The sequence below is a fragment of the Misgurnus anguillicaudatus genome, chromosome 21 (assembly GCF_027580225.2).
Source record: "Misgurnus anguillicaudatus chromosome 21, ASM2758022v2, whole genome shotgun sequence".
In the NCBI taxonomy this organism is placed as follows: Eukaryota; Metazoa; Chordata; class Actinopteri; order Cypriniformes; family Cobitidae; genus Misgurnus; species Misgurnus anguillicaudatus.
The window spans coordinates 35278389-35302624 of NC_073357.2; the positions used below are offsets into that span (position 1 = coordinate 35278389).

The window sequence follows — 24236 nt, forward strand, 5'->3', positions numbered from 1 at the left end:
TACATGTATACTAAATAATATGTGTAATTTAGGATGAGTGGTGGCTCTTTAATAAGAACCCACGGTCTCGTGCACAGTTGAATCACGTGTTCATACGGCAGCTGCACCTTCGCGAATTACCGGCAAGTGGAGTATGTTGATGTTGAACGCCGGTAACGGGGCGTCCCGCGAAGGGCTTGCCATCGCACAGGAGTAGGCTATACCTTATAAAAAGAACCGGGGATGACCGACTACTGAATACGGGTAAAAATGCTTTTCTTGAGTTTGCTCCTCTTGTTCCTGTGCGCTAGTGATGCAGTGACTGACCTTTCCGTAACGGAAGCATCGTTGGTGGTCAGCGCTTCACCTCCGGTTCCATCTTCAGGAGAGTACGGGCAGCCCTGGATCGCGCTCGCCCGGTCTGCGGAGGAACCGACGGCCACCACAGAGGACGGAGAGTCGACTCATCACCACGGAGGTTACAAGATACTGCAGTGGGAATGGAGCTATGTGCAGACACCATACATCATAGCCAGCTGGCTTTTTGTTGCCAGTGTGGCGAAAATACGTAAGTTCGATTAAATGACATTATGTATTTATATCTTTCTTTGTTTTGGTTGTGTGGCGTTTGAGATAAGGTGTCGAGCATCCTGTTGCTGCTGAGGTGATGGAATAGAAAGTATAGAAAGTGTAATGAAAACCTTTATATACTGTAACTGTGTAGGTTTACGCATTTAGCAAACGCGCTTTAATCCGAGTAATTTGCAGCGCAGTCAATATTTCTTTAAAGCATCTTGTTCCATTGGATCGAACCTGTGTCCTTCCCGTTGCTAAAGCGATGTTGTGCCAACTGGGCTTCGGGAACACATTCATTAAAAGCGGGCCTGCGGTGCCGTATGCTTGACAGATGGTAGTAAAACAGCGCGTAAAATCCGCAAGCCACCTGCGCTTCCACTGCACGCCCGTTGACGGACGCTAGTGGTTGCCACAGCAATAAAGCCCATACTGTACGTTTCCTCAGAGACAAACGTGGCATAAAATCAAACAGACAGAGCAAATCGACACTTTCAAAACAAGAGTAGTGTACGGTTTAGGTTAGTTGTGCACATTTTTGGATGTTGTTTCATAGGACAAATCGAGATTGTTTCAACTAGCCGTGTGTCACCGTCACGACACGTTGCTATGTACGTTGAGCTGAGCTCACCGTGTTCCCGCCACTCCAGCTGCCCCCTAGTAAAGTTAATGATGCTTTTTTATTATAGTAAAAGTCTCCGCGGACAGTAGCGCGTGCGTGCCTGTGACTCATCATCTTTACATCCTCACACTTACTTACTTTCTCAAACTTTAGTCGTGTTTAGTGTAAACTATTCTCGATTTTTAAATCGAGTAAAGTATCAGGTTTATATAATATGCTTTAAAAATCACATATCTGGTAATGCGACATGCTCAGTCTGGGTCTTCATGCATGAAAAGGTCATGATAAGGTTTTGTGGGAATGAAACTCAAAGACTAATTATTGAAAAAAGATTTGTCTGAGGTTATGATTTTTTTTTTAAAATAAAACTGGTTGTGTATTTTTGGTGGGTAGTTTTGCTCAAGAAAACATGCTCACTCAGAATACACTAGCACATGTATTTGCATGTGTGGGTGTCTCTCAGGCCTTCCTCCAGCTTGTTTCTTTGGCAAACACAGTCGTGCACTAATATCTGATCATGTCTGATAGCTCAGTCATCTCTGCGATTCATTTAACACAGTAACACCATCAAGATTCACTCTGAATATTTGCCGTCTGGATTTATTCTGGATTACGATGCAAAATCTTAAACTCTTTGGGATTTAGTGCACAATAAAGTGTTGCGTTCTGGGTAATGAATGCAGCTGCAGAGTACTTTAAAACTATCCTTCAACTATTTATTAGCACTGCGGACTATGGTCACAGTTTTCTGTCCACTGTGTCATTCCTTTCCCCCTAGACTGCAGTTTGGTGAAAAAATAAATATATTAGGTTACATTTTACTACTAGCTAAATGGGTGTGCTTATGTAATGATGACCTCTCTTGTCACTTTCATACTTTCATTTCTCAGAGGATTGCATTCAAATAACACTTTTGCAACATTAAGAGAAACGCATACATTCATCACATTTGATTTTGTGACTTGGGCAGGTAATACATACTTTAATTCCATGATTTACTGTTGTAAATGTTAATAAAGCTAATTATAATACAACAGCACTCCACTTTATAGGAGTAATTAGATGATCAAAGTTTTATCTGTCTTTGAAATTGAAGAGCGCTGCATTAAAGCTCTTTTAATATGACTGTAATTGTAGACTGTTTTTTAACAGCATATGGCACGCTGAAATTTAAAAGCTTCAGATCCTGTGATACTGTAATTATTGAGCAAAAGCGTAATAACATTTTATCTAAATTTACACAGTTTAAGGTCACATTTTCTCTGTTATACAGATAGGTTTATGTAGGACACTTTCATAAATAAATGTGTGCCCGTGTGTGTAATTTTTGGTTTGTGTACTGCATATCTAGGAGGGACATGTCTGACAAAATAATTTTGTTGTTGTTTGTATATGCATGCCCGCATGTGTTTATTCAGATGTCTGAATGTGCTTTTTTAGCACCACATTTCAGTGTTTTTCTGTCCTTGTGTGCATGAGTCATGGCAGGCAGTGATTGTTATGGTCTTTGGCAGAGGTGTGCACTGTATTTTACCTCCTACGCAAAATCTCTCGGTGCATGGGGACATGAATAATTAGCACCGATGGTCTCTGATTATCCTTTAATGCGTTCTGCATTAACACGAAATATTACAACAGTGCTTTTTCAAAGCGATCAATTAACCAGGATAGTTACGCGCTACATTTATTTTAAAGGAAAACATCACAGTTTTTCAATATTTTACTATGTTCTTACCTCACTTTAGATGAATTAATACATACCTGTCTTTTATCAATGTGTGCACTTTTAATCTGTGTATAGCACTTCTTGAATGTTTTAGCATTTATAGCCCCATTCATTCCTATGGCTCCAAACAAAAGTTTTATTTTGTGCCACCATGCATAACTACTCATGTAAGAGTCTTTAAATCGGGAAAACATGGAAGTGGTTGGTGGCTTCTAAATTCATCCCTGTTTGGATCCTAAGGAATGAATGGGGCTAGGCTAAATGCTAACACATTCAGGACGCGCTGTATAAAGATTAAAGGCCTCGTTATAGTTGTGCGTAGGTCCTACGGCGTAGGATCCGCGTCGCGTCGGTTTTCATTTATACTTTTGCGTCATCGTCCGCATCGACGTCCAAACATGCGCGCAGACCGCTGGTAGGCAGTATCCACGTGTGTAACCACAGCAGCAGCGCGACCGTCAAAGAAGAAGAAGCTTGGCAAGTTAACCCACAAACGAAGAAGAAAAAGCAGCTTGCTGTGAATGTTTTGAGAAGACCAGCAATGATGGAAGTAAATACAGTGGGGCAAAAAAGTATTTAGTCAACCACCAATTGTGCAGGTTCTCCCACTTGGAAAGATGAGAGAGGCCTGTGGTTTTCGTCATGGGTGCACTTCAACTATGAGAGACAAAGTGAGGAAAAGAATCCAGAAAATCACATTGTCTGATTTTTTAAGAATTTATTTGCAATTTATGGTGGAAAATAAGTATTTGGTCAATAACAAAAAAGCAAGATTTCTTTCTCTCACAGACCTGTAACTTCTTCTTTAAGAGGATCCTCTGTCCTCCACTTGTTACCTGTATTAATGGCACCTGTTTGAACTTGTTAGCAGTATAAAAGACACCTGTCCACAACCTAAAACAGTCAGAATGCAAACTCAACTATGGCCAAGACCAAAGAGCTGTCAAAGGACACCAGAAACAAAATTGTAGACCTGCACCAGGCTGGGAAGACTGAATCTGCAATAGGTAAGCAGCTTGGTGTGAAGAAATCAACTGTGAGAGCAATTATTAGAAAATGAAAGACATACAAGAACACTGATAATGTCCCTCGATCTGGGGCTCCACGCAAGATCTCATCCCGTAGGGTAAAAATTATCACCAGAATGGTGAGCAAAAATCCCAGAACCACATGGGGGAACCTAGTGAATGACCTGCAGAGAGCTGGGACCAAAGTAACAAAGGCTACCATCAGTAACACACTATGCAGCCAGGGACTCAATTCCTGCAGTGCCAGATGTGTCCACCTGCTTAAGCCAGTACATGTTCGGACCCGTCTGAAGTTTGCTAGAGAGCATTTGGATGATCCAGAAGAAGAGTGGGAGAATGTCATATGGTCAGATGAAACCAAAACATAACTTTTAGGTAGAAACTCAACTTCTTGTGTTTTGAGGAGAAAGATGCTGAGTTGCATCCAAAGAACACCATACCTACTGTGAAGCATGGGGGTGGAAACCTCATGCTTTGGGTCTGTTTTTCTGCAAAGGGACCAGGACAACTGATCCGAGTTAAGGAAAGAATGAATGGGGCCATGTATCGTGAGATTTTGACTCAAAACCTCCTTTCGTCAGCAAGGGCATTGAAGATGAAACGTGGCTGGATCTTTCAGTATGGCAGTGATCCCAAACATACCGCCCGGGCAAAGAAGGAGTGGTTTCGTAAGAATAATTTCAAGGTTCTGGAGTGGCCTAGCCAGTCTCCAGATCTCAACCTCATAGAAAATCTTTGGAGGGAGTTGAAATTCCGTGTTGCCCAGCGACAGCCCCAAAACATCACTGCTCTAGAGGAGATCTGCATGGAGGAATGGGCCAAACTACCAGCAACAATATGTAAAAACCTTGTGGAGACTTACAGAAAACGTTTGATCTCTGTCATTGCCAACAAAGGGTGTATAACAAAGTATTGACATAAACTTTTGTTATTGACCAAATACTTATTTTTCACCATGATTTACAAATAAATTCTTAAAAAGTCAGACAATGTGATTTTCTGGATTTTTTTTCTCATTTTGTCTCTCATAGTTGACGTGTACCTTTGACAAAAATTACAGGCCTCTCTCGTCTTTTTGAGTGTGGGGGCTTGAGCAATTGGTGGCTGACTGAATGCTTTTTTGCCCCACTGTAAACAGCAACTTTTGTTGCAGTTTGAGTTAAATCACACCTCAACTTGGCTCATCTTTGTTTTCACCGTCGCAAACGGAAATACCTATAGAGACAGAGCGCGGCGCGTCATAACCTGAAAACCACGGCCACCGGGGGGGAAGCAATCCAACCGTCTCCACCGACCCCGCACCGCGAGAGGACGCCTCCCCGCCATTTCTGGCTTATAACAAAAAACTGAACAACGCCTATAAGCTGCTGCGCGACAACATGCACAGCCAACAAGCCAAAGAACCCCGAAACAAGTCTCTACAAGCCGTCGAGCCGTAAAACCCAGCCTTAAAGGAGAATAAAGTTGATCGCCGACTACGTTTCCCCCTATTGGACGCAGTTTTACTAATAGGAGTACTATGAAAAGTTGCCTGTTTCCATTTCTGTGTCTTTAAACGCTCGTTTTTTGAAGTTGAAAGCTTATAAAAACGTTTTTTTTTTTTTTTGATGTACACCTTGTCACACAGCAGCTTTTAGGTATTAATCTGTTTTTAAGTTTAATCTGTAAATACGTTTTTATAAGCTGTCGACCCCAAAAAACGAGCGCCTAAAGACACAGAAATGGACACAGGCAACTCCTCACAGCACTTCCACCAGTAGAACTGCGTCCACTAGGGGGAAACGCAGCCGGCGATCCACTTTATTCTCCTTAAAGGCTGGGTTTTACGGCTCGACAGCTTATAAAAACGTATTTCTGGGTTCTTTGGCTTGTTAGCTTTACATATTGTCACACAGCAGCTTCCAGGCACCATTCAGTTCCCTGCCACAAGCCAGAAATGACAAGGAGGCGGCCTCTCCCAACACAGAGTCAATGGAGACGGTTGGATTGCGTTCCCCCCGGTGGGCGTGGTTTTCAAATTTGCATAACTGCGCTCTGTCTCTATGACGCAGTTTTTTTACCTGACGGGAGGGGTTCTGGTGGACCAATCAGAGCGCTTGCGGTCCGCGCAGAAATGACGCGCTGTTAAAAATTTTGCGAGGTGCACGTCAGGCTACGCACAGGCTACAGATAACCTACGGCGTAGCTACGGCGTAGAGTTTACGCACAATTATAAATCGGGCTTAAGTGCACACATTAAAAAAAGATAGGTATGTATTAATTCAACTAAGTTGAGGTAAGAACATAGTAAAATATTGAAAAACGGTGGTGTATTCCTTTAAGTAACATTTAGAAAATGTGAAGAGCTCAGATGCAAATTCCTCTAAGTGCGTCTGATATGTTTTCTTGTAAATGTGCATTTTTATCAGGCTTTTATATTTACGTTCAGTGATTTTCCTTTACTGGCCGTGAAAATGTTATAAGTCAGTAAATGGCAAATATCAGTTTAGTAATTTTAGTGATATTTAACAAATTTGACTGTCTTTACCGTAAAACCCTCAAAGTAGAGCATATGCAGAAATTCCCAATTCAAAAAAACCTTCAGTCATTTACTGTCCTTTCTGAAAGAAGGTAAAAGGCTCAAAAATTTGATTAAAGTGTAATATTATTGGTAAACCTTTTTATTTGTGCACCATTATTCATCCAGTTCTTCTTCCATCCATCTCATTTTTGAAAGAGATGGCATTTAGCGGCTCTGGTATCTGAGTTCTTTATATAATTTAAATTTATACTTTAATATATTTCTAAAGAAAAAAATATACTTCCAGTAGTCTTCCACATAGAATCAATACCAACAGAGTCCTCTTATAGTAGTTTATTTCTGATAACAAGCAAAATAAAATACAAGTTAATTTGCTTAGTTCAGATATCATACCTAATGCGTAACAACTTCTACAATAAGCTAACATTAATGTGTAAAATGAATGTATATGAGCTACAGATCCTTGAATTCTTGCCTGGCTGGCAAACTTCTCCGCATAGCAGTGACCCATGCCCACGTCTCCCCTGGTTTTTTGGAAACCAAAACATTTTATTTTCGACAAGGTATTTGTTTCAGAGGTCATTTTAGTCACTAGCCAGACTGATAAATAAGCACAGGCTGTAAGTTAACTTTGGTTCCAGGCACGTAACCGCGACAACGAGTGTGCATCCAATGATACGGTCTATGGGATTAGGAATGCATTAGGAATTTACCCTTGTACAACAGCAATCATATGTTTGCTAGCATTTAAACCAGCTGTGAAGCAGATATCTATACATGACGATTTAGTTGCAGTGCACATCTGATTTACAATACCGAGGTGGAACCAGAATGCTTTACCTGTGAGTGTGATTGTAGTTACCCCACTAATAATGCATGACCTGGTCATTTGATACAGTATAGTTTGACTGGTAACTGGTCATACTGCATTTTCTTGTGGTGGTATGATGCATTCTCTCTTGCAGGGTTTTATATACATATTGGGTTTGCGTGTAGACCTCCTTTTTTCTTGTTGTTGTGTGAAATTTAGGTTTTTTTGTGATACCGTAGTACGCTGCTGGCACGCTTGCCGTGTGATTTTGTGATGTTGTGTGACATTTGCAACCATGGTGTGGAATTACAACACCCACAATTTACAAGCTTCTCTCTTTAAACAAGGCCGGTGGGCCGTCGTGTAAATTGAGCCATGAAATGTTTTGCTACCCATGCTGTTTGGGTTTATTGAGGTTAATGGGGTCTTTGGCATGTCTGCATGGTGCTGGAGTAAACTCACTGTTTGTAACAGATGGACATATTTTTATGGATGGTAGCAATATTTTACAGAAACTGCTTGCGTTATACAGAGCTCAATGTAAATATGGTTAGTATTAAGCTGCATAAATTTAGCATGTGTTCGCAAAGTCTAAAATAGAAACTGGATGAACTTTTGTTAAAAGGATGCAGCTGCACTGACATTTGAAAAAAGCAGATTTATTTATGACTGTAATAAATAAAGTGATATTTCTCATATCAAGTTATGCTGAGTCTCGCCATGTTTTTCTTTCTTTTTTCTTTGCTCTGCAATCTTTAGTGTTCCACCTCTCCCAGCGCTTCACCACAGCTGTCCCAGAGAGCTGTATGCTGATTCTGCTGGGTTTGGTACTGGGTGCAGTGGTCCTCATTGCCAGCAAGAAGCAGCCGTATCAACTGGAACCGGGCCTTTTTTTCCTCTTTCTCCTGCCGACTATAGTGGGGGATGCTGGGTATTTCATGCCAGCTCGTCTCCTTTTCGACAACCTGGGCGCCATTTTGATGTATGCTGTAGTGGGCACATTGTGGAATGCCTTCTGCACTGGATTCTGTCTCTATGGAATTAAGTTGGCTGGGGTCATAGGTGAGCTATTACTGAATATTGGTTCCAAACCTTGAAACCACTACATTTTATAAACAGAATATTTATATAATGGATGTAGTGCTTACTGTTTTAACATACCTGCATATATACAGTACTGTGCAAAATTCTTAGGCCACCAATACCAGTTTTAATGTCCATCCATATTTATTTTTCAATCTATTTTATTAAGATACAAACAAAAAATACAGGAAATATTTACAGACTAAATGTCTTCTTTAGGCATCATGGGTGTTTAGTGTGATCTCACTTGGCACTAAACACATCTTGAGCGTTTTTAAGCAGAATGAAGTAAAATAGAAATTAGGATTTGATTTTATTTAGGTTTAAGAGATCCTGCAGTTTCCTGCTATTGCTAAAGTGGAAGGGGAGTTCACCCTAAAAACTTGACACATCAGTTTACATTTTTATAAAGTTTTTAATACTATATACACATTTCCTGTATTTTCTGGATGTATTCTATTAAAGAGACTGATAAACAATTATATGATCATTATAACATTGCAAAAATAACAAATCTAATTTTGGCATGGTGGCTTAAGACTTTTGCACACTACTGTGCATATATATATATATATATATAGACTTGCCACAATGTAATTCAATTTTTGTATGGCCAGAGGTGTTATTTACTTTTTTCTTATTTCGATCTGATTATGTGATTTTTATGTGACCTGAATCTGGTGGAAGATTGATGATAACTTCACTTTCATCCAAAGCAACACTTATTATAAGAATGGATATTACTCCCCACTATGCCACACCACCAGTGTTTTGTGAAAACTAATAAGGAAGATTAATTCTTAACCGCAACTTGTTTTGTGCTATGTGTTGTGCAGATGAAAAAGTTGAGGGAGGGTTGATGGAGTTTCTGTTGTTTGGAGCTCTTATTTCAGCTGTGGATCCTGTGGCTGTGTTGGCTGTGTTTGAAGAAGTCCATGTGAATGAGACGCTCTTTATCATTGTGTTCGGCGAGTCACTGCTCAACGATGCTGTCACAGTGGTGAGTCACATAGGCCTTTACTGATAATCCTTTGTTGTTTTACTCTCATTTGTTTTGATCTTTAGCCTCACGGTTATTACTAAGTTTGTAGTACTTAGGGAGAATGTGGATCAAGCATGGGTTACATGACTTACACGCTACCAGCAGGTATGGGTGCTTCTTTAAAAGGATAGTTCGGTCAAAAATGATTTAAACCTATGATTTACTCACCCCCAAGCTTTCCAAGATGCATGTGTCCATTTCTTTCCAACGAACAAATTTTCTGTTATTTTCAGAAAATGTTTTAGATCTTCAGTCAATCAAATCTAAAGTTACAGGGTCCACGTCCTTCAAGTCCAAAAAATGTGCATCCATCCTTCACAAAATAAATCCAAATGGCTCCAGGATGATAAACAAAGGTCTTCTGAGGGTAATCATATAAGAAATATCCACATTTAAAACTTTATAAACGAAAATAACTAGCTTCCGATAACGCCACCATCTTAGTCGCGTCCACATTCAAGATGAGAGCGTATGCAGTTTACAGAGGTTCCTCTGCTGGTGCGCTGTGCCCTCGCCCTCCGCATTTGTCATACGTCACTAAGAAAAGTGCGTGCACTACGCTGATACTCTCTCCTGAATACAGAGGAGTCTAATGCTGCATTCAGACCAGCCGCGGTACAGTCGTTAAGCGCGAGTGATTTCAATGTTAAGTCAATGTAAAGACACGTGAATGCGCGTCTGAAGGTCTCGCGGTGCGAATGAGGCGTTTAGTGCAGCGCGGTAGACACGATTCGGCCTCAATGGCGCGAATTGAGCGTTGCCGCGGCAAACGCTCGAGTTAAAAAATTGGAATTTTGGCGGAACTTTTCGCCGCGCTAACCAATCAGGATCTTGCTCTAGTAGTGACGTGATTACAGAAAGTGAGCGGAGTGGCAAAAGCCCCTCCCATGACATGAATTTCCGCATGAATGTCTCGATGACTGGAATGTCACGCACAGCTTTCACCCGTGCCGTGAATAAAGCGAGTAAACGCAAAATGTTCAAGTGGCAAACTAGACGCAATAGACGCGATTTTGACGCCTCAACCGCGGCTGGTGTGAACCCACGATAATGCTGTGTTCAGACCAGCCGCGGTAAGCCCGAGTGATTTCAATGTTAAGTCAATGTGATTCCACGATACCATCTCATTCGTGTGAATTACGCAAATTAAACGTTGCTGCGGGAAACGCGCAAGTTGAAAAATTTTAACTTTGTCAAAACTTTTTGCCGCCTTAACCAATCAGGAGCTTGCTCTAGTAGTGACGTGATTACAGGAAGTGAGCAGAGTCGCAGAAGCCTATGGAAGGCCCTCCCATGACGCGAATTTCCACGTGAATGTCAGGGTTCCCACGCGTCCTGGAAAACCTGGAAAATGAAAGACCAATTTTCCAGTACTGGAAAACACATAAAAAATGGGGGGAAACGTCAAATGTCCTGGAAACGCTTGCGTTGTCCTGGAAAATTATTTTCCCTCCTGGTAGGATGAACGCAAACGGGTTAAAAATGTTATGCATGAATGTCTGTTTTGACCTGCCTTTAACGTGTAATATTGGGCTGGAGCGCTTTCTTCCTTCATTTCCGCATGTAGCCAGCACACCGCCCCACGTGACACATACCTGCCAATGTACGCGTTTGCGTAGCAAGTGCGCAATTTGACGACATAGTACGCTGGTAGGACTTGCCCCTCTAAACTACGGACATGTGAGTTCTGTGGCAAATATGCACGTGCGGTACTCCTGTCTGACAACACGATTCAGCAGCGTGGTGAAGCAGTTTCAGCTAATCATTGTAGAAAAGCAGAGAATAACAAGTCTACTGAACCTACAACGTAACATTCCCGTCCCTCTCCTCCTCCCCTCTGCCTCAGCACCGCTCTACTCAATGGCACTGCTCTGCCTCACTCTCTGTACCCCGTTCCCCATTTGCTGCAGTTGGGCTTAAAAGGGTAATGTGTGTGTGTACGTGTGTGTGTGTACGTGTGTGTGTGTACGTGTGTGTGTGTGTGTACGTGTGTGTGTACCTGCCAGCTTTTGGTAAATGTGAACCGTTACACGTAAGGATTCACTGTGAAAGCATTCGAGTCGAAGTCTAAGTGAAAAAATAATGTGTTCTGTACAGTAAGTATAATGCATAAAATATAGGGGTGTGACGAGATCTCGTGCGGTTAAATATGTATCGCGAAATTAATTATGTCACAAGTTTTCTCTGGGAGGTCAAATGCTGGCCGTTTCTTATACAAAATGCTGCATCCAGAGGTTGCATTTGTAGACTGCATACGTCATAAATTAAATGCATCATATTCTGTCTTTTATTGCGTTTGCTTTTTAAATCTTGCTCAATAATAACAGTGACTGTATCATTTCTACTGTAAAGAATTGGACAAATATTAAAGATTTAAATGGATTTAAACGTTGTTTGGCTAAAAGCATCCGTTTAAAATTAAAGTAACTGAAGTGGGTCATTTACCGCCCCCTGGGTCATTTACCGCCCCCTGTAGGCATTTGTTATAGTACATAACTCTGTTTTTTTAGGCTATATAAATGTGTTTACTATTTTTGATACTTTATTTGGACGAATTAATATTGCATTGTCATTATTATGTAATGTTAAAGGTTGTTATTTTATTACCAAAAATATCAAATGACTTCATTATCAATTAGCAAAATAATTGTTAGGGACAGTCCTAGATTAGTTAAAACATTTCAAAATAATGTGATTTCAGTTTCCCCATTCATTTATTTTATCATTGAGAATTTCTTAAAAATAAAATAAAAATCTCGTCTCGTTCTCGTGAACCCAATCTCGTGTCTCGTCTCGTGGATTAAGTGCCTCGTCACACCCCTAATAGAATATGAAAGATATGAAAATGCTAAGGTATGAAAAGTAGGCCTAATTTCAGTAATCAGTCAATATAAGTAGTTTTAGACTTTCAAATTTCTGTTGTCCTTTATAGGCAGGAGTTAGTGACGATGTCAGGAAGACAGCAAATTCAAAACTGAGTGAAAGGAAAACCCCCAGTTCAGGGAATGGCTAGAAAAAGTGTCTATGAATAAAATGAATAAACATTTTAAGCAATCTGGTTAAATGTACAAAATATAAGGTACAATTGTAGAAAATAGCAAAGCTTCTCCAAAGCTTGGGATATATGATATACTTCAGATCCATTTCATACACCAGTAGGCTAAATGGATTTTGCATTTAAACACATTTAGCTTTACAAAAGGTCTATCCATTTCAGCAATATAATTGACAAAACAGTTACAAAGATAGGATAAATCGAAATAATTTAGAGTCAAAAACACATAACTCATCAGTTTATGCTATACCAGATGCGTAATGTGCCTTGGTGCGAGCAGATGCAATTAATTTAGAAGTCCGATAATAGTTAATATTTTCTAACGTTAGTGACTGATTGCGAATACAGCTTGACTGTGAGAGTTTGGATTTTTAAACTGATATCAGCAATGATGATATGATACTATCACTACTACCCAGCCTAAGTTGTGATAACTTGACTCACACTGTAGCAGCTGAAAATGTCCTGGAAACGTCCTGGAAAATCTTTTCAAGAAAAGAGTGGGAACCCTGAATGTGTCGATGACTAGAATTTCACGCGCGAATGAAGCGAGTAAACTCAAAATGTTCAAGCTGCAAACTAGACACGGTATACGCGAATTTGATGCCTCAACCGCGGCTGATGTGAACCCACGGTAAGATGGCGGCATTATCGGAAGCTAGTTATTTTTGTTTATAAAGTTTTAAATATGTATATTTCTACAACAACACCGCATGGATTACCCTTAGAAGGCATTTGTTTATCATCCTGGAGCCGTTTGGATTTCTTTGGGGGACAATGGATGCACATTTTTTGTACTTGAAGGTGGTGGACTCGTAACTTTACATTTGATTAACTGAAAGATCTAAAACATTTTCTAAAATAACTTAAAATGTGTTGATCTGAAAAATTATGGACATCTGCATCTCGAACGGCTTGGGGGTGAGTAAATCAGGGGTTTAATATTATTTTTGGTTTTTTGAGCTATCCCTTTAAAGCAGGTCAGTGAATGGGTCAATTATGTGAATGGGTGTAATTATTTAATAAATATTACTACAACTTAATCTTATTGTTTTTTTTGTTTACATGTGACTTTAAAGCTTAAAGTACAAGTAATTTTATAATCAGTAGTGACTATCTATCTTCCATTCTATGCATCTCTGTTGTCATGGTAACCCTATACAGTCTGCTATAAAGCTGATATTGTTATGTTATAACGTGTATCCAGCAGTAATTTGGTTGCTCTGGCAAATCAGATCAATGGTAAATGATTTAAAGTCATTGCTACTGAATTATCCAAACCATTCCTCATTATTCCATGTCGTTTGTATTGTGAATTACTACTCTGTGGATGGCTAAAATTGGGGCTAAACTGAATTAGTGTTAGTCATTTATACTGTATATTATTTGAGAAATTAGATTTGGTGATCTATCAAGATATAGTTTTATTGATCACAAAAGCTATCCTAGAACGCTACATGCTGAAACAACCTTGTTTAGTAATGCCAGAATGTGCTCCTTTGTATGGTGTCAATCATACACTACTAAAACAAATGAAAGGTACTTATTCTGGTGAAAAAGTTAAAAAGCCTTTATTCACATATTGTGGGTAGTCACACAAAGACATTAAATGCAATAAAAGACTGCACACTAATGCATTTGGGGCCATTAGCCTTCCCTAGTGTGTGTGTGTACTGTAGTTTTATTGCTTGATTTATGTGGACTGTATCTGTATGTACTCAAGAAGAAACCACAGAAATCATTTCATGTTCATTGTAAAACAATACTGTCTATTATTCTTAGGCACATTAGATGCATAAGCACATTTTAAAGCTAGTTCATGCATCTTGAAGATGTTGTCACACTTGGATTTCCACACATTCCACACAATATGGAGCTCATTTATCAACTCTCTTACACAAAATACTTTTACCATAGCTCTGTTGTACACAGATTAGATTAGCTGTAAAGTCACCATGGTCACATTTTTGGGATTTTTTACTCTTGGGCAGGTTCCCAGCAAGGTGTAGAAGTGGCATAATGTGATTATGATTAGCTGTAGGCCTGGTATTGAAAGATCAAGCAGCACTGAGGGCAGCTACTAATATAAACAAGTAAATGTGATGATCAAGGTGAAATAAAGAGCTGTTTTCTCAATGTCTGTATTTCTAATAGTGTACAAGCAATTAAAACAGCTTGCACCTCAATGTCCAGAAGCTGTTGCAAAAATCCATAGACTTTTCAAACAAGCCAATCAATTTTTGGACACTCGCCTTTATTGGCTAATTAAACAACATACTGCACAAAATTTTTATTACGAATAGGATGTTTCATGCTGTGTTTTGAAGAGACAGCTTCTTCTTTATGTCTTAATTATCAAAGCTAATGGAGCTACCTGACAGTACGCAGACTCATTTGGTATTGTGGACGACAGCATCTTTCACAAAAGACAAGCTTGATATAACACAGATTTAAAAGCTCAGTCACTGCAGAGGTACTTGTGTTTTTAACTCTTTCACCGCCATTGATATCTCGTCAATTAAGAGAAAACGCTTCCCCGCCAATGACGAGATTTTCCGTCTTTTCGCAATACCTCTATTATCCACCAGTTTGCGCACTTCCTAAACTTTTTAAACAGTGAATTATTGCACTCTGGCATTGGGCTGAATGTCGGTGTTTGTTTTAAAGATCGCTCTGAATTGGATCTCTATGAAAAGTCCGTCACTAAAATGGAATTATCTCTGCTTTTTGCTCAAAATGTGGTGTTTTTGCAGAAACCTTCCCATATTCAAAAGCTGATTACAAAAGAACCACTGAAGGTACGATGAAACGTTTTTTTTTGTTTGAAAGCAGAGTGTCTGTTCTTTCATTTGGTATATTGTATGCTTATATATTTAAAGAAGAACAATTTCTGGAAGGCATTAAACTTTTGTGAAAATCATGAAAAACGCTGGCTGGCAACTTTTTAAAAAAATGCTGGCGGTGAAAGAGTTAATGAGGCCACTGGTTCTGGTCATATCATTGAGCAGGTGTGTTATTTATGGCGATCAAGGGAACTTTGTCATGGACTCTTTCTTTATCAAATATCCCATTTTTTCTTTGGCAGCTGAGCTGAGACACTATTACAGGTACATTGTGTAACTTTTAAAAATGAATCTCTTGACAGAAATGCAATATAATATAAATAACTATATTATGAATGGTGTATAAAGACCATACATAATGAACAGTATTGTTTTTATTACCTTAGAATAAGAAATTGTTTATCTACATACACTCCGGGTCCCCTTACATAGAAGTTGGCATGTTTCTGTAGTAGCCCTAGATGGATGAACCGCTCTATTGATCACGTTTCGTCACTACATTGTCTTAGACGATAACATGTTTGTCCTGTGGCAGCTACCGTAGCTTCACTATGTGTTTCAAAAGGGTGAGCTGTAGGGTGCATCCCAATTCAAAGCCGTATTTGAAGGGCCGCAACGAAGCTGTCCTAATTTGAATGCTCCTTCACACCTTCACAGCCTAAGCTATCCAACGATTCAATGCGCGCCTGTGACGTCTGGGTATTTTGAAATAAACATTAACATTTAAGTGTAAATTTAGCAAATTAAAGGTCCTTGTGAATGTTTTACTATTATAAATGACGTTTTAGTAATGTGAATTAATATTAATGCTGCAATATTGTGCATGTTGCGTTTTGCTTTTGTATATTTCTAATGTTGGTGAATTTTACATACTGTTGGATAGTTTAATCTGCATTAATATGTTAAGCCCCATTTATAGTCGTGCGTAAGCTCTACGCTATAGGTTATCCGTAGCCTGTGCGTAGCTCTTCGTAGCCTGACGTGCACCTCGCAATTTTTTAACAGCGCGTCAGTTCTACCAGCCCAGTCTCCTGAAGATGCATATAAATAGCACGAAGTGTAAAACTCGTGCAATACATACGCCAAATTCCACTTTGGCGTGCATATTATATGCCGGTCCTTCCCATTCACTTGGACGGTGCATCTTTTTTTGTCGTTTTATCTATTGGTCTCTCCATTTTTTTTTTTGCTTTTTTCACCATTTTCGCTTGGGTTTAGGGTTAGAACAACTTTTTGTTATATAAAAATGACATCCTAAACCAAACTCTAACCCCAACTCCAAGCGACCATGGCTTAAAAATAGAGAAAAACATGGAGAAACCTGTATATTAAATAACCTCATTAAGCAAATCTCAAATCTAACCCTAAACCCAAGCAAAAATGGTTTAAAAAACAGAAAAAATTGAGAAACCAATAAATAAAACGACAAAAAAAGCACCGTTTAAGTGAATGGGAAGGACTAGCGTATCATATGCACGCCAAAGTGGAATTTTTGCACGAGTTTTAAACTTCGTGCTATTTATACGCATCCTCAGGAGACTGGGTAGGTTCTACGTGTTCCGCAAGGGCTGTGATTGATCCACCAGAACCCCTCCCTTTAGGTTTCCGTTTGCGACGGTGAAAACAAAGATGGACCAAGTTGAGGAGTGATTTAACTCAAACTGCAACAAAAGTCGCTGTTTATTTACTTCCATCATTGCTGGTCTTCTAAAATCATACACAACAAATCGCATCTACTTCGCCTAGTTTGCAGCTTGAACGGTTTGAATGCATTTTTTGCGCGTCTAGAGCAAGCATTTGATGCGCGTCAGAGGCAAAATCTGCTTCTTGTGGGAGGGGGCAAGTGCTATGCGGTTGTCTGTTTGCAAGATGGCTGATGTCGATAAACATCACGTGACTCAAAAGTGAAATGTGTATTTACAACTTACCAGGTTGCCCAATGTCCTCACTAACACTCTTCCAAGCGAGGTCCTTTTTATTCCGTTCTCTATAGAAATAAGAACTTGTGTCGTATAGCTCTGGGTGACTGCTCACGGACAATATCAAGCCTTCATGCTGAATGAGGGACTTTGGGCGGGGCTGCCACCACAGCAGCGAGCAGACTCCTGATTGGTTAATGTGGCGCGAAAATCCGCCAAAGTTCAAATTTTTCAACTCGGGCGTCAGCGGCAAATTCGCGTCAAACGCAAAATGCACAAAAAGCACCATCCGTGCGCGTTCCATGCGTACTGCCGCGCCATTCGTTTGATTCGCGCCGCGAGACCTCCAGACGCGCGTCAACGTGTCTTCACATTGACTTAACATTGAAATCACTCGCGCTTGCCTCCTCTACCGCGGCTGGTGTAAAAGCAGCATTATATTTTCTAAAATAAAATTTTAAAAATATATCTGGCTCCATATTTATTTTTAAAAGTCTGATAGGTCTTAGCTGTTGTGTCCCGCTGACAAGTGTAGTGAGTGAGAACAGCAAGTGACGCAACTCCCCACGTAGACTAGATCATCTTTTTTCAGTTTGCTTCGTAGCCTTTATAGGCTGCCGCCTTCCCGTATCGAGCCTTGCCTTCAAAGTATGCGGTCTTAAAAGGTCCAGATCTTGAATAGGGATGCACCCTTCCACTAAGCCATTGGTTGCAATTCACAATCTCATTTATAGATGTTGCTAAAAATCTACAGAGTGGACCTTTAACTCACCTGTAATTTTCATTTACAGATGCTGTATCGGGAATATTTCATCCCCTGTGCTAAGGAGCAATATAATACTTTTTGGCTTTTAGTGTAATTTTCTTGCTGTCTCCGAGACATTAAGAAATTAAATATTTGTGTTATTTTTTACACTGATGTATATTAAACAATGTTTAGGGTGCCTATGAGAAGTAATTGGCTCATGATGAATTCTGTATCTCAACAGGTCTTGTATAAAGTGTACATATCCTTTGTGGAAGTGGGACCAGGGAATGTTCAAACTGTAGATTATTTTAAAGGAATCGGTAAGGACCGGGCTTTATTGTTTATTTACTACTGCTGATAACAGTAAAACGTGGTTGCTTCTACTTAAAAAAGTAAGTTACCTGGTTGATTCCGCTTAAAAATATTAGTTGAGAACTTAGTTGGCAAATAGGTAACTTACTTTTTTAAGTTAAACCAACAAATATTTTTTTCTTTTCACAAAATATATTTAAAATATATAAATAAATATTTCAATTTAAATGTTCTTTTGTCTTCGAGCTTCATTCTTCATTGTCAGTATTGGAGGAACTTTGGTGGGTCTCATCTTTGCCGTCATTTTGGCCTTTATCACTCGTTTTACGAAGAAGGTTCGCATCATAGAGCCTCTCCTTATCTTCCTGTTGGTTTACCTGGCCTATCTGACTGCAGAGCTGTTTTCTCTTTCTGCCATTCTTTCGTAAGTATTGCCACTCATAGAATACTACTAAGAAAATATAATGTTAATTTTTTTTATAAATAAAACATGAAAAATAAAATGGGATAAATAAATGTAGGGTTAGTGCACATAAAATATCATTAGCTCAGTATAAAACCGGTACAAATCTATGGAATGTCCCAATATAACAGTGAAATAAATGTGTATGTGGCAACATTGTGATAAACATTGTGGTGGCTGACAGGTGAAATGATGAAAAGCCAAATCAGTACCCAATCCTTATCTTAGCAGTTTCTGTGATTGTGATAAATCACGTAATGAGAGTATGAGTAAAGGAATGTGTCTGAATGCGTTTGAAACGATAACTTTCTGGTAACAAAGTGGTATTTTTGAATGACCTGTGGCCGGGATTAAGCAAATTTGAAGCGAAAGCATTTGATGAAATGTGCAGATAGAATTCTGTTAATATCATTATCTCTTTTTCGACGAAGGTGATGTTTAGTGGCTGAGCTCTTCATATATTGATGCATTTTGTTAACGACGCCTATTACACATATTTATAAAACGGTTATCCTGTAATCCTTCATTCGGTCAATACCGTACGTAGCTGTTCTTTATTCACAATAAAACACAGCTTTGACTGCTTCACCCAACGGTTCTATTTATCACTGCGCCCTTAGCAACCACACGTATCAGTTTGAGAACCGTTTATTGTTTTTATTTGAGCTTTCATGCATATTACCAATTGGAACGTTGTTGTTCACGGTTAGGGACTACTTATTTCTTGTGGAAGGAATGTGTTTATTGATTTAACTTCATGAAAGTTGCACTCATTTTTTTTACTCTAATATTGTGTGGTAACGGTTTTATAGAAGCAATAAGGTACTTGAGACAAGTGCTGTATTGTGAAAACGTACCGTCAGAAGGCACTCCGCTTGCATCATGCCTAACAACGCCCTTCAGCCATTACTTATTCACAATACAGCACAGCCTCTCATACCTTATTGCTTACATACCAAAGTAATATTGAACTAAAGTTATGTAGATACTGTAATGTGAGACTTGACTAGATAATATAATATCATCATTATAATTCTGTACTTTCCATTGTTCTGCTGAATAAGTAATGCTTAATAACTCACTAGTCCGCAATGTGCAAATCACTCAACAGGTGCTGTCTACAGTCTTATCTTATCTATATGGATGAGTATATGATATGGAATGTAAATAGGGATATCCAGTGTTTATGTCTAAAAATAGAAATCCTTCTATCTCAAAGGTCATAAACAAATAGCATCTGTTAAAGCTCTGAACAACCATATATTTTGATTTTGTTTTATATTGTACGTATAAAAACATTTTTTTGGTATAATATCCATTTATATCCACTTATTGTCATCTTTCATTATCTACTTCAGAATGACATTCTGTGGCATTGGTTGCAACAAATATGTGGAAGCCAATATATCCCAGAAGTCCCGGACCACTGTGAAGTACACCATGAAAACCCTAACCAGCATTGCTGAGACAATCATCTTCATCTTTTTGGGCATCTCAGCTGTGGACACATCCAAATGGGCCTGGGACACTGGACTTGTTGTCAGCACACTTATATTTATCTTAGTCTTTCGGGCCATGGGTGAGAGAGAGAGCTATATCCCATTCTGTTATATTTCTAATCTATACTCACAACATTTTTGTTGGTACTTTGTTGTTTTTGAAGTTACAAGCAATAGAAAAGCCCCATCTAGAAACTCTTGAGAAGACTTTAATTCCCAAACTATTGAAGAAAATGACATTTCATTTATTATATGTAAATCCCAAATCTAATGGGCTCATATTTAACTAATTCATGTTTCATTTCATGTGCAGGTGTCGTAGGGCAGACTTGGTTCCTGAACTGGTTCAGACTCGCTCCGCTGGACAAGATTGATCAAGTGGTGATGTCATATGGTGGCCTGCGAGGTGCTGTGGCTTTTGCTCTGGTGGTACTTTTAGACAAAAAACACGTGAAGGCAAAAGATTACTTTGTGGCAACAACCATAGTTGTGGTTTTCTTCACTGTCATGTTTCAGGTAACTCATCTTACAATTTAGCCATTTGTGTGTTTCTGCTAATTCATTTGTTTGTGTTCATATATGTTTTTTCTTTTCCACTTTACCGTACCATTATGTTTTGATAAAAGTGTTTAATCTATTTTGTCTTTTATCAGGCTGTGATTTTTTTATTATATGTGTGTGTGCGCGCCTGTGTGTGAAAAGTACAGGTAATTGCAAGGATGACATTTCCCCACTGCAGTGTCAAATTGCTATAATTTTCATTACTGTTCTGAAACAGAGATGCTAATTATGATAAATGGAGTAATTTGGGAGGTCCTGTGTACGTGTGTGTCTGTGTGTGTGTGTGTGTGTGTGTGTGTGTGTGTGTGTGTGTGTGTGTGTGTGTATGCCATATGTGTGTGTTCTGCCCAGTGGCAGCAGATTTATCTTATTGTACTCTCATCTGTTTCGAAAATCTCTAGCGTCTGTTTCTTTGTGTGTATTTGTGTATTCATCATGCATACCACAGAATATCTGATTTCTGATATCTAAATTCTTCCGGATATCCTGACAACCTTTGGGAATGAACTCATCTGTCCACATTACACATGTTGACACAAATATGTATTGCTCTCTGTAACATGCACCAGTGTGATAAATATTACCATATTGTGCCACTATTGTTGTCAAAAACAATATTACTTAATGTAGAAAACAGCTTAAAATCTGTGTAATCTATTTTTAAATGTCTTTAAGCTGTTTATATGGAAAGGGAACAGAGATCATTTGCATTTAGCAGACGCTTTTGTCTAAAACGACTTACAAAGATTAGGTAACAATAAAGCGATTTGTCATAGGGAGGCAATAGCACAAAAGTTGCTTGTACCAAGATACAAGTTGTCATTATTCCGAAACAGTACCTGTTTAGAAAGAGAGAGTTAGTGTTTTTTGATAAAGAATAGAAGAGATAGAAATACGATCAATATCTATGTCAAGTATTTTTTGGAAAAAATGGGTTTTTAATTGTTGTATGAATGTTGCAAGAGATGTGACCGAACAGATTGCAGTTGGCTGGCCAGCAGGGAGAAGTGAAGAAAAATGAGTGGGAACGTGATTTAGTGCCCCTTTGTGAAGGAAACACAAGGTGCCACTCATGTGCTGAACGTAGGGTTCTCGATGGGGTGTAGGAATGTATGAAGGTAAGAAAGTATGCCGGTGCAGCCCAGTGAAAGTTCTGTGAGTAGTAGTGCCTTATAGCTGACATGCGCTTCAATTGGTAGCCAATGAAGAGAGATGAAGAGTGCCGTTACATGAGCACTTTTGGGCTCCTGGAAAATAGCTGAGGTGCTCCGTTCTGAACCAATAGGATTGGTTTTATAGAACATACAGGAAGGCTATCAAGAACAGCATTGCATTAGCCTGGATATTTCAAGGACCTGGATCAGAAGTTGTGCAGCATGCTCTGTAAGGTATGGCCATGTTCTTCATCAAAGACTATACCAAGGTTTCTGGCAGTTTTGGAAGGAGTAAAGGTTGTGTTGAATGGATAGATCGTGCTGTAGCGTGTGTTGTGTCAGATATCCAAGTAGCTCCGTCTTAGCAAGGTTCAACTGGAGAGGGTGTTGCTTCATCCAAGCCGGGATGTCTTTTATGCAGGCTGTAATACGTGCTGCTATGGTGGGATCATGTGGGTGAAATGAGATCTGGGTGTCATCAGCATAGCAGTAGTAGGAGAAGCCAATTGCCTGTATGACAGGTCCTATGGATGTTGTGTAGATGGAGAAAAGGAGTGGACCAAGCACTGATCCATGAGGGGCCCCAGTGACCCTCTGGTGAGCTGTGGACCACGTACCATTCCACGACCCCCTGAAGGATCCAACAAATAGATAAGATTAGAACCATAGGAGAGGAGTATCTGTGTTCCCTAGCAATGATAGGGTGGCAAGTAGGATCTGATGATTGACAGTGTCAAAGCTGCCAATAGGTCAAGTAAAATCAGAACCAAGGATTTGGATTCTGCTTCCTTGACCGATAGCAGTGCTGTTTCTGTAGAGAGGTTGCATTTGAAGCATGACTGCTTGTCATCAAGTAGGTCATTCCGAGATAAGGAAGATACCTGGTTAAAAACAGCTCTCTCAAGTGTTTTTCGGAATGAACGAAAGGAGTGAGACAGGTCTGTAACTGTCAGTGAGAGAGATGTTCAGCAAGGCTTTTTTAAGCAATATAGTGACCAGGGCCTGCTTGAAAGGGTGCTGTTGAGCAGGGAGGTGTTGATGATATGTGTGCATGCTGGTGTGAGCATGTCTAAATTGGCCTGTAATAAATGGGAGGGGATTGGGTCAGGGGGGCATGTGGTAGGCTGTGTGGAGAGAAGCTTAGTAAATTCAGTGTCAGTCAGCAGAGAGAAAGGGGAGAAATGGAAGTCAGATGTAAATGTAGTGTATTCTGATCTTTACCTTGGTGTTAAAGTAGGTGTAGCTGTAGTGACAGCAGCAGAGAAATAGGAGAGAAGTGACTGGTAGTGACAAAGGTCAGCCAGGTTGTTAGACTTTCCCTAAGTGTAGTCCGTTGCATACAAAGAATATAAGCCACCAAGGGACGAGGGAGTAGCATGAGCTGGTCGGAAGGACAGAGAACAAAGGGTATCTAAACATCATGTTTAGTGTAGAGCATAAGGTGCCAGTGGCAGCATCAGCATCTAAAGACAGGAAGTGAGATGGAAGGGAAGATGCCGCCTCAACGGAGAGGGTACTAGGGGAGATAGAGCGAAGGTTACGCCTGAAATGAACTGGAGGTGGTGTGGGTGTGTGATGTAGGAAGGCACATGTTGAAAGTGATGAAAAAGTGGTCAGATAGATGGAGAGGAATGACCTTAATGTTGTCTGTAGTGCAGTTACGGGTGTAGATTAGATCAAGTTGGTTTCCTGGTCTGTGAGTGGCAGTGATGGTGAGATGAATTAGGTCAAATAAGGAGGTGAGTTTGGAGTGTACTTCCAGCTTTTATTAATGAGCAAACCGGCCTGAGGACAGTGAGAAAAAGAGTAGTTTGAGGAAAGGGCAGCGAGTGTGGCCGGGTCCTCTGGATAAACCTCTGTCTCAATCAGAGCTAGGATGTTGAAGGCTGACTGAGTGGCAAAGGCATGCATGAAGTTGATTTGTTGACAGCAGTTTCAGAGTCCCACAGAAAAAGACTGAGGTGTAGGCGGTGTGAGGTGTGTATTGGTCGCATGAGGGAGTGAGTGAGTCATGTCTTGCATCTGAGATGCGGGCAATGTCTGTTGTAAATGACAGGAATGTACTGGAACCACATGTTGTTATTAAAACGTAAAAAAGGTAAAGAGAATTTGAGAGAAAAGAAAGTATAAAATACTCACATGCCTTGTCGGTGTCCTTGCTCGGTGGAGTGGTGCAGGTAGAGTCGCAGGTCTTTACCAACGCTGACGCACGGTTTAAATAAGGGTGTAAACAGCAGCTAATTGAATAAAGCTGGACTACTAGAGCCCTGCACGGGCCAAAAACTCCAGCCCTAACC

The 24236-nt window shown here is 39.8% G+C and overlaps 1 protein-coding gene across 4 annotated transcripts in view; it reads left to right on the plus strand.

The window, feature by feature from the left end:
* The first annotated feature begins 106 nt into the window (after positions 1-106).
* slc9a5 (solute carrier family 9 member A5) overlaps positions 107-24236 on the plus strand; it is a 36685-nt gene continuing 12555 nt past the window's right edge. For 2 of the 4 annotated variants that reach the window (XM_055205089.2, XM_055205099.2), the window contains exons 1-7: positions 108-547; positions 8020-8322; positions 9180-9343; positions 18192-18270; positions 18509-18686; positions 20084-20304; positions 20538-20740. In XM_055205089.2, the coding sequence (XP_055061064.2) occupies positions 250-547; positions 8020-8322; positions 9180-9343; positions 18192-18270; positions 18509-18686; positions 20084-20304; positions 20538-20740 (1446 nt within the window). In that variant the 5' untranslated portion in view covers positions 108-249. Of the gene's footprint in view, positions 548-5973; positions 7292-8019; positions 8323-9179; positions 9344-18191; positions 18271-18508; positions 18687-20083; positions 20305-20537; positions 20741-24236 lie in introns of those variants that run through there. The other 2 variants (XR_008644433.2, XM_055205107.2) reach the window with 2 other exon arrangements.